This window comes from Malaya genurostris, chromosome 1 (genome assembly GCF_030247185.1).
Source record: "Malaya genurostris strain Urasoe2022 chromosome 1, Malgen_1.1, whole genome shotgun sequence".
NCBI classification, from domain to species: Eukaryota; Metazoa; Arthropoda; class Insecta; order Diptera; family Culicidae; genus Malaya; species Malaya genurostris.
The window spans coordinates 64,642,693-64,653,878 of record NC_080570.1 but is presented as its reverse complement, the minus strand read 5'-3'; the positions used below and the strand labels follow the sequence as shown (position 1 = coordinate 64,653,878).

The window sequence follows — 11,186 nt, the reverse complement described above, 5'->3', positions numbered from 1 at the left end:
GTCATAGCACAAACATAATTTACATAGAATTACTCATTGACAAAGTGATCGCGATATCTGTCTCTCCTTGGGCGATAAAGGGTCGATCTCACTTCATCAATTGAAGCTCAAATGGTTGAGTGCATCGTAATAATTTCAAATTGTATTACCGGGTTACAACATGAATCGAAACGAGAACATCGAAAAAAAGTGTAAGATAATTTTGAACCCTACTTCTCTTTGTTTTGTTTATCGATTCTCATTCGATATTAGCATGAAAAACAAGTTCAAAATTTTTTCGATGGATTTTTTCTTAAAATATCAATGTTTCACTAATCTAAAGAAAATATGAAGTGTATTGCAATAAATAATAGTTCGAAATTATTACAAATTGAGCGACCCGCTACGGCTCAAACAAATTTTTTATTCAAGGAAATATTTGCTTTCTCGAATAGAAATCGGGTTTTGGGCCGGCGAAAAAATTCAAGACCAAATTTGATTTTCAATAACAAAAGAAGAGAAATTCAAACGCGGCAAATTGTTTCGATTCGTAGATCTTGACGATTGGTGATAGACTGACAATCTATTGGTTCTCTCAAATGATCCGAAATTTATGATGAATTCCAAATTCTGAACTATATGCTGCAATGGTATCTGTTGTTGAGCCTGGAATCAATTTGGAAATCATAATTAATTTTAAGGCGGTGAACCATTTCGCGGTTAATTTTAACTTTTGGTTAAAATCTGACACTCGAGCGGTTAATTTGATGCTGTCAAAAATAACCCTGCTCGAGAGCATGGGACTGTACTTTGTAAACAATCAAATTGTGCACAGTTATTTGGAAAATCCATTGTGGTCAGCATCTAGGCTAGCTAAACAGCTGAAATTGCCCAGAATTACCGTATGGCGCGTTATCAAACGGTATAAGGAAACATTGGCGACGATTCGGAAGCCTCAAGCCAATCGTCGGAGTAGAACTGTCGATCGGAAACTGCGTGGTAAGATTTTGAAGACGATTAAGAGGAATCCTATTCTGTCGAACCGTGATTTGGCCAGAAAATTCGGTGCTGCCAAAAGTACCGTGAGGAGAACTCAAATCCGGGAAGGAATCAAGTCGTATCAAGCTAGCAAACAGCCAAATCGGACCATAAAACAGAATAGTGTGGTCAAAATTCGTGCTCGGAAACTGTATGACAAGGTGCTGACCAAGTTCGACGGGTGTCTTCTGATGGACGATGAAACCTATGTCAAGGCTGACTTCGGGCAAATCCCAGGTCAAAAATTTTATGACATCGGTACTATACCATAAAGAGTGTCTCCAAAAACGAATTTTGCCGTTCATTCGATCCCATGACCATCCTGTAATGTTTTGGCCAGATTTGGCAAGCTGTCATTACAGCAAAGTCGATCAAGAATGGTATGCAGAGAAAGGGGTCCAGTTTGTTCCGAAAAACCTTAACCCACCCAACTGGCCCAAGTTCCGCCCTATTGAGAAATACTCGGCAATCATGAAGAGGAGACTCAAGGTAAAGGGAAAGGTTGTCAAAGACATCAATCAGATGACGACCTGGTGGAATAAGATAGGCTAAAACGATGGACGAAGAAGGTGTGCGTCACCTAATGAGCCGTGTTACAGGAAAAAATCGAGAATTCATTCGAAACCGTGACGAATAATTTTATTCGTATTTTTTATTAAAAGTACGAAAAAAAAACGCTACATTTGTATAAAAAAGATCTTGAATTCAATAGCAAATAACTGAAATACAGCCAATTGTCTTTGTTCCAATTCTATCTTAAGCAAGCTTTAGCTTAAGCCTAATCAATCCGTGTAGTACCTTAATTTAGGCTGTGAAGCATTTCGGGGTTAATTTTAACTTTTGGTTAAAATCTGACACTTGAGTGTGTCGAGTAGTTAAATTTAACTAAAACTGCGGCCCATTTCAAAATTTGACGGACGGAATGTTATTTGGCTTTATTTTCCACTGGAAATAATTTCAACTAAAGAATTAGTATTAGAATTTTCATTGAAATTTGCGGAATGTCAAAAATCATACGTGAAGATGACAAAATTCCCGAATTGGGCGCCAAGAACTTCCAAATCCGTCCACCAGAAGCGCCACGATATGAGCAAAAGTTTGTTCCAATTCTAAATGAAGCAAGCTTTAATGGCGAGATTTCAACAATAGTATTGAAAGTTTGATGGAAAATGATCGTGAGATTTCAAATGGAATTGACATATCGATGAAGGATTGATAGTACCAAATAATGACAATAATGGTTCTTTGTACCGGTGATAATCAAGTGAAGTGATTATGACCCTTATTATCGTTATCACTTTCCGGTGAAAATCAAATGAAGTGAATGTGGGTCCTTATTACGGAAGTCGCTCCAGAGAAGGTAATAGATAAAATCTGATGAAGGGAAATGTAAGTGAAGTTGAAGTGAAAGTGAGAACGGTGATAAGGGCCATCATTCATAGTTCAATGCACTTGACCTCCAAAGATATCCTCACGGTGTCGCAATCCGAAAGAATACTTTTCATTTTTCATGACTTACGTGTTCACATATTCTTATGGCAAGTGGTATCGATCTTGGGATGAATATAAAAACACAAGTGAAGGTATTATTTGGTTTTATTTTTCACAGTGTACCAAAACGAATCGAAGTAGGTTTACTGTTGAGGACTCTAGTGTCTTTTTTTGTAAACTGTAGCATATATCATCCTGATTTCGAATTGTTTAATATGAGTAGATCGATACTACTAGTTTCAGTTAGTTGTTTCAAAGGTAAAACACAATGTCTTTCATTTACATAAATTATATTCGTCTTTGACGAGAAATCTCCTAAAATTTGTTAATAGCTGCGTAACTTAAACCTATATCAACATTCACAGTTAACATAAATTCCCAACTTGTGGTGATTGGCTGATGGGTATAACTAAACATAACAAGTGCAACAGTAATGATGTAAAAACAAACCAAATTGATGTACCCTGTGGTTCGTTGACACCAACAGTAAGTGTCACTATTCTTTCTTCATTTAGTTTGGAGCAACTGTGGCACCATCTATAAAGTGTCTGCTTCCTTACGATCGTAAAGAATGCCATTTGATGTCATTGATTATTTTATTGTGGCGTTCGAGTCGGGAAACCATTGGTTTGTGATATGCATGGATGCACATCACCGATCTTAACAGATTAGAGTTTAAAATTAGGATCACATGATTTTTTCCTAAATTATCGACCACGATCACGATCTATTTAATTCTTTGAATATCTGCGATGAGAAAAAAGAAGAAAAAAAAACATTATTGTCATGAATTAATTAGTTGAAATTGTTTGTCATGCAGGTTACATAAATAACATTTTTACATTGTACAATTGTAACGAATTAATGATTTATTGGATCGTATGAAGGGTGTGCGTCCAGCACCAAGAGTGTTTTTTGAGATACTGAATTTTGAATCCAGACAAATATTCTTCTGGTTAGAATTCTATTATTCTAATAACAACATTTTCATAGTTGTTTAAGATTGATTTTGGCGATTTTGGTTGGTTAAGTCACAAGCGTTAGTATTGTCACACTACTTTGTAACTGCCATCCACAATGATTTTCAGAGGAAAAAATTGAAACTAAAAATTCCCCTAACATGCTCAATATGTCCAAAATTGTTTTCCTAACGGACTGAATCATGAATTCTTTCTACTCTTTGTGAATTTACAGCACTTACAGCATAGCGGCAGGTGACATACTCCATTTGATCACACTTCAGCCAGAGAAAAAAAATGGTATAAGCCGCTTGAAATTTTTACTAACATTTTCCTTAGAAAGTGAAAACTCAATGACATTTATAATGTCACTGTTAGTCGGATTGATCGAACACTCAAACCTGTCCATTTTGGAGACAATGTGGGTTTGTATGAGAAAAGAAAATTTGGAGTAAAACGGGATTGTTGTTATCTTTTTTGTGAACATTATAACAATATATCCTTCCTTATTTGAAGTGTGGTGTGTGAAGTGATAAAACAATAAAACATCATGGTGCCACGAATAATGAGATTAATATAGGTGCAACTTATCTATAAATTGTTTCAAATCTGTATAATAGCTAGTTTGAATTGGAACGAAGTGGGAACTCTTGGATTGCTAATGTAATTTTTTGCCGGTGTTGATGAATATGTTACAAATGGTAGAATAAAATATGGTAGTGTTTTTTCAATACTTTTCAGCCCGGGGCATCACCATTTGTTACGTCAAGAACTAGAATGACTGTTACTATGTAATTTGTAACACATTCATGCTTCTAGCAGTAGTGGGAATGTTATAATATTCAATTTATTAAGCCATTAAGCTGTGTCTTCTATGTACCTTCCTAGTGTTCCCAGCACAGTACGACCAACCATTACACCTTCACCTTTAGTTTTTGAATGCATGTAAGTTAATTTTCGGATGCATTTGTGTGGATAATGTGCCAAATTTGGCAGTGAATGAATTGTGTTAAAATTTCGCTAAGAGAGTGCGATGATATGCGGGTACTTGAAAGTGTGTGGGCTCGTTTGGTTCACAGAACCGGTATAACTGATCTAAGAAATGTGTAATAAAACACTACTGTTGAGCGCCGCCGTGGCTGTGTGAGTTGTTGTTGCCACCACCGTTGCTATTGTTGTTGTTGTTAGTGTTAATGCCGGTAGTAGTAGTAGTAGTGCTATTCTTGGCATTTGTAAACCTGATGTGGTCTAGTTCAATATCGGAACAATTGTCCGAATTGGAAAGTGCCGAGTCCATTGACGTGATGGTATTATTTACTTTTTTGTCGCTATAATTATCGCTGGCTCCCTTCGGTAAGAGTGGGTCTTCTGATGATGGGTTGTTCTGTTCAGACTCTGAAAAAAGGCAAGGACAAACACAAAACAGTGTTAGATTGTAAGAATTATAAACTTTAGAACACTAACTTTTTGCGTTGGTTAACCGACATAACTAGATTGTGTGTTTCGCATTCAGATTATCAGTGCGTCAGTAGTTTATGTTGAACTGCTAATGCCACCTAACGGTTCAACATAAACCGCTGAGCAGACGTAAAGTATTTGCTACTTACAAATCACTTTTTGGCACCGAAGTGCCATGTCTATCCTGACGTGCCGAGAGAAAAACAAATTGAAGGCATACTAGCCGCCAACAGATTGTAGTCATTTAGGTGTTTGGTGCGTCACTGATGAGCCGAATGCGAAACGTAAAAAAAACTAGTCATGTGAACTTTAGCACAAAACGATACACATGAGGTACCAAACCCCTAAATGACTAGTGACCAAAATTTGTCGAGCACATTAAGCAAAACCTATGCCGCCTCATTTACCTGGATCTTAATTAGTACCGATTTTGTTATGTATGGAGTAAAATTGAGTAAGTGATCATAAAACATCGCTATAACACTGTTGTCATAGACTAATAGCTTTAATTTGCACTACACCGGTGCAGTGCTACACTGAGGCATCAATAAATGAACAAAAATGACGAAAACATAAACAGTAACCATTAACTACAATAAACGTTTCCATTGCACGATTCCATTGCACAGTGGAGCACTGGTGTAGTGCAATTGGTAAAAACGAACGGTTTCAGTGCAGCTTTCGCTACACCAGTGTAGTGCAATTTAAAAACGAAAACGACATAACAGACATGATACTATGAGTCAATTCTTCTAAAAATAAATTTTTGTGGTGCACTAGTTCCACCTATATTGAACTGCGCGAACTATTTATCAGGTGTACAACTCGCCTTTTTTTTCAAAATTAAGAGCCAAATTGCAAAAAAGTGCTTACAGATGTATTATTCAAAGTATTGTCCGTCGCTAGCGACAACTTTCTCCCAGCTTTCCGGCAATTTTCGGAACCCGGGTCGAAAAAATGAGTCCTGTTTTGACGCTTTCCATGAAGCAATCCATTTGTCCAACTCTTCGAAGGATTGAAAATGTTGATCTGCCAGGCCGTGTGCCATCGAACGGATTAGGTGGAAGTCAGAAGAAGCGACATCTGGGGAATACGGCGGGTGGGGCAAGTCTTCTCATTTCAGTTTTTCCAGGTACTTTTTGACCACTTTTGCGACGTGAGGCCGAGCATTGTCGTGTTGGAGGATGACTTCAACTCGTACGGCACCCAGTTTCCTTCTTTCTGAATCATGCCCAGGGCCTTGAGACGTTTTGAAATGGCTTGCTGACTCACTCCCAACGATTCGGTAAGCTCTTCTTGGGTTTGGCTCGAGTCTTCATCAAGCAATGCTTCTAGTTGTTCATCTTTGAAGGTTTTTTCTCTTCCACCACCATGTTTGTCTTCGACATCGAAATCACCATTTTTAAAACGTTGAAATCACTCACGACACGTTCTTTTACTCAGAGCAGCATCACCGTAAGTTTCTGAGAGCATTCGATGCGCTTCAGCTGCATTTTTTTTCGAATTGCAACAGAACAGTAAAACTTCCCGCAAATGGCGAGAATTGGGCACATAAACAGACATTTTCGAGCGTGAATAATACGAAAACAAGAACAAGTGTCACTGAAACGGCGATGACAATTCGTTAGGCACTGTACACACTCACTTTAAAGGCATTATCATCTATGTATTTTGACCAGACTCTGCAGGTACAGCCACCTATCGGAAAACGGCGGAAGCAAAGTTGTACACCTGACATGATTTTTTTAGTTGTCTCAAAAAATAACTAACTAAAATCAGAAAATCAACTAATTTTTTCGCCAAAATGCTGATTTCGGTCTTTCCGTGAAGCTTCGGAATTGTCTCTTATATTTTATATTTAATTGCTCTGAAATACTGTCTACCCTTAGTATTATCGTGTGTTACAGTTAAAACTAGGACGGCCGCATTGGTAGCCATGTTGAATTTAGCTATATGAGATACAGCATTTAGTATTCAGTCCAGCGTTGTCAGGTCATTTTTCCAAAAATCTGTATTCGGCGCAAAAATCTATCTGTACCATATCGGTATCAAAATCCCGTAACATAAGTACACTAAGGTCTCTTTTTACACGGGGGTTACGTACCGTGTTAAAAAAATTCGTGTAAAAGAAAAACGTGTTAATTGCGGAAACCGTGCGAAAAAACCGTGGAAAATTTGACGTAATAATTCCAAAAACCGTAGATTTGATTATTTGTTTGTTTTATTTTGGATAAAATGTAACTTTTGATAACTCCCAAATTTATACAAGGTACACATAACTGTGAAAATGTAACCGTTGTTTCACAATAAAAACGGAAATCTAAAAAACAGCCAGAGGTTACGAGAAGGGTCCAGTCATACTTGATAAAACACATTGGATGATAAATTAAAATTAGAAAACTTAGAAAACGCGTTGTACGACAAGCAAATTAATCTAAATGGCTCATGTATTCTGTATAATGCATTCAGTTTTCAAAAAAATGATAATACTTTCAAATTAGATCGTTCGACTAAAGTGCTAGTAATACCACCAATAAACACTTTCACTACAAATCAAGCTTGAGAATCAGTTCTTTTCAATTCCGAAGGTGCGATGTGTAGTAAACACTAACGATCTTAACAGTCATTTTCAACTAAACTGAGGAAAAGACATGGGTATTGGATGAAGATCTATGCACGCAAAGACAGAATTAAAGGGGAAGAATTCATAGAGATGAATATAAATCAATTTGGAAAGGTATTACTATGTGTAACGCTCGTATATTTTTTAACGAAAAACAGTACATTTGGCGTAAAAATCAAGGAAATACAGTACATCGACTTTTAAAATACAGTACATTTTACAGTACGCTTTTTTCTAAAAATAGTGAATAAAAAACAAAAGCAAATAAATTTGATCAGCATCTTACGAGGATAACAGATTGAAAAAATGGCATGCAAATACAACTATGTAATGAAAACCGTGAAAAAGCCACCGCAGAAATGGGACTCTAACCCGTAGCAAGCCAAATACGGGTAAATCGTTTTGCCTATTAAACTATCCTGCATGTGAGATACACATACAAACAGTCTAACTGAACATAAGAACCGAGCATGTTCAGCTGTGCTCGGGCCCTACGGCGTTCGTTTGTAGTCATTTCTCAATAACAATCCCTCCGCAAGGTGTTTCAGCCCTCAATTAGTCCGATTTTTTTATATGTTTCACATGCAGGATAGCTTAATTGGAAAAACGATTTAGGAGGATAGGAACTATTTTCGGGCTCGAGTACAGTCTCTGCGGTAGCTTTTTCGCGGTTTTCATCACACAGTTGTATTCGCATATCATGTAAAGCTTACTCAATACGGCTCTACGTCTTAAGAATACTAAACAAATCGATCAAAGCAAATTCATAAACTCAATTAAAATTTTAAAATTCGTCAAAAACTGAAAAATGTGCGTAAATCATAATACTACTAGAGCTATATCATTCAAATGGGTATGAAATACTGTACTGCTCGATATGATGAAGAGTTGAAGTAAATTTGACTAGTTCTTCAACGCTCCGAAATTCTCGATGATATCAATATGATAACAACTCGATGATGCTGACATCATACACCACAACTGAGCGGAAGAGACGTTGTCGTGTAATTTACGACAGGGGTTCAAGATCTGAAGACTGATCTGACTGATATGGAACGACAGTCAATACTCCCGTGAATTGTTGAATGAATGATTTTAGTTAACTTTCAAACTTAAAATTAACTCTCATAATCGTTTTCTTACAGACAACCTGCTCCCTTTTTTAAAATTTTCCTCAAAAAAACAAATGACAGTTCTTTTTAAATTCTCATCAGAAACCGTGTTAATTGCGAAAACCGTGTAAATAAAAACGGTGTTAATTCCGGAATCCGTGTAAAAAAACCGTGTATAAAAAAGCCGTGCGAAAAAAACCGTGTAAAGAGAGACCTTAGTGTACCAGGAAAATGGCACCAAAGCTTTTGGCGAGCAAAAAAAGTTCCCACAGCAACCTTTTCTTATGTCTATCCAAGCTAAAACCGAAAATCGGTATTTATCTGTACGATCCGTGAATTATCGGTATTTTGAGAGTACAAATCTGTAATGCGGTATACAGGTCAAATATCTGTATAAATACCGAGAGATCGGTATACCTGGCAACGTTGATTCAGCCACTGGATACTAGAACAGACGCTTATTTGTACACTCAGCATTTTCACGAAAAAATGAGTTGATTTTTAATTTCAGTTAGTTATTTTTTGAGACAACTAAAAAAAATCTTGCTTTTGCTAATTTAGATTTTTTAATTCTCATTCCCTTAATAATAATAAAATATTTGTTGAAATGGCTATTTTTTTAGTTGAATATCATTCGTGCTGTCATTTCTTAGCTAAGGCACACTTCATTTCCATTCAACTAATTTTTTAGTTGAATTAGAGAAATGAAACGTTGTTTTCAACCAACATAAATGGTTGAATTGGCTTCTGCAATTTGTAGCTATATGGCCCGAAATCACCGAAAAAACGTTAACACCATAATGAGTACTAGCCACTAGATGGCACACTACTACCGAAAAAATTTTCAGTCGCTGTTGTCTTTTCTATATTGGCAGGTATAAATACGATGTTGTATTGGAGAAAATGACATAAACGAAACATAAACTTCATTTTGAAAATTTTTCTTCTGAATCGCGACTTCGCGAAATCGACTCTCTCACTGAAAACTTTGAGCACTCGGACAACAAAAACCGAATACAAGTAGTACATCGGACGGCGTAGCCCGGAAAGTTGGAGGATACAAAAAAACATCATTTGACATATAGGTACAATTAGAGTGCAACATTTGAAGCTCACTCCACTGTTCACTGTTCGCTTCAAATGCGCACAAATTCTGAATAAATACACTTTCCATTAGCAGTTTACGGCATTTTTACATATCGGTTTAGAAATTCAAATATGGAGATATCGTAACACATGCGAAAAACATCAAAACAATTTGCAAGCAGTTTAAACAAGACTGTCCTTTTTAGCTTTTTGATGGATTTTTTTGCTTTGACATCTCTCATGAGTTTTTGGCGAATAAACTTGTTCATAAAATCAATTTCATTTTTGTTTTCTTTGTGTGCTGTGCTGCAGCAATGACGGTGATAGATAAATAGAGACAAATTTTCTGATTTTAGTCAAAAAATTGGTTGTCAATGATAATTTCGTGTTGGATTAAAATATTGCTGGTTTCTATCCAGGATATTCGTCAACTAAACTCCAAAAATAAGAGTTTTTTTTTCAGAAAAGTAAAATTGGAATGGATGAACCACAATGGTGTTTATTTTGAGCTATACAGGACCACCAAGAAAAAGATGGGAAAGGAAGTAAATCTCTTCTTCGTTTTAAGGGGGGCCGGAAATTCGAAGATTTGAAATTGTTTTAAATATAAATTCATTTGGCATCTGCATTATTTTGTAAAGTTTAATGTGTTTAAAAACCTCTTAATTAGATGATATTTCCAGGCCCATAAATAAATTAAAAAAAATCCAAGTTCCATTTGAAGAAAGTGGAACTTTGCGGGCTCTTGCTAGAGGTTGGCGGCCATGTTGAGAGAGAAACTGTCAGAGCTGTGACTCACAACTTAGGTTTCCCAGGTATATAGAAAACTAAAGACATCCGGTAATTAACGACGGCTCGACGACTCTGGCGCTAAGGCTCAGTCAATCTTTGCTTCTAGAATGCTAGCCCATGCTTCTTTGTTTTGTGTATTATTTGCATTGATCATAGAATAGAACAAGAAATTTGTCTGATGTTGAAGCCCAATGAAAAGAAAATTTCTTAAAATGTGAAACTGTTGAAACATTTCAACATTTGTTGAACATGGATGGTATATGAAAAACTTTCAACTCTTTACAGAAATTCTTTGAATGTACGATAGAGTACGGGAAGGATGGAGTATGATCAGCGAATGTGACATGATGAATGACGTGATTAAGAAAATTTATTATTACTTTTGTTTAATTTAGTAGCGTAACCTTACTGCTATACATTTGAAACAGGAGTACAGAGCACATCGAAAAAATTTATTCGATTGGAATTAAAGTCAAATGATACTCTTCTCCGACACCTACCTCTCTGAGCCGATGCCCTAGCTTCGTCCTCCTGTTTTTGTTTTACCGACTCCGGCGTAAGTGTTCCGCTGTTGACGTTCTCTATGGCTACCCTCAGCTATAAAAATGGATTTATGAGGATTCTCACCAAAACTCGGGAATAATCATA

At 36.5% G+C, this 11,186-nt stretch overlaps 1 protein-coding gene across 14 annotated transcripts in view; it reads right to left on the bottom strand.

Moving 5' to 3' along the window:
• Window positions 1-2,595: 2,595 nt before the first annotated feature.
• LOC131440296 (chloride channel protein 2) overlaps window positions 2,596-11,186 on the bottom strand; it is a 133,990-nt gene continuing 125,399 nt past the window's right edge. For 12 of the 14 annotated variants that reach the window (XM_058611438.1, XM_058611439.1, XM_058611442.1 and 9 more), the window contains 3 exons: window positions 11,039-11,135; window positions 4,589-4,862; window positions 2,596-3,255 (listed from right to left, as the gene is read on the bottom strand). In XM_058611438.1, the coding sequence (XP_058467421.1) occupies window positions 3,240-3,255; window positions 4,589-4,862; window positions 11,039-11,135 (387 nt within the window). In that variant the 3' untranslated portion in view covers window positions 2,596-3,239. Of the gene's footprint in view, window positions 3,256-4,347; window positions 4,863-11,038; window positions 11,136-11,186 lie in introns of all 14 variants that reach the window. The other 2 variants (XR_009231369.1, XM_058611437.1) reach the window with 2 other exon arrangements.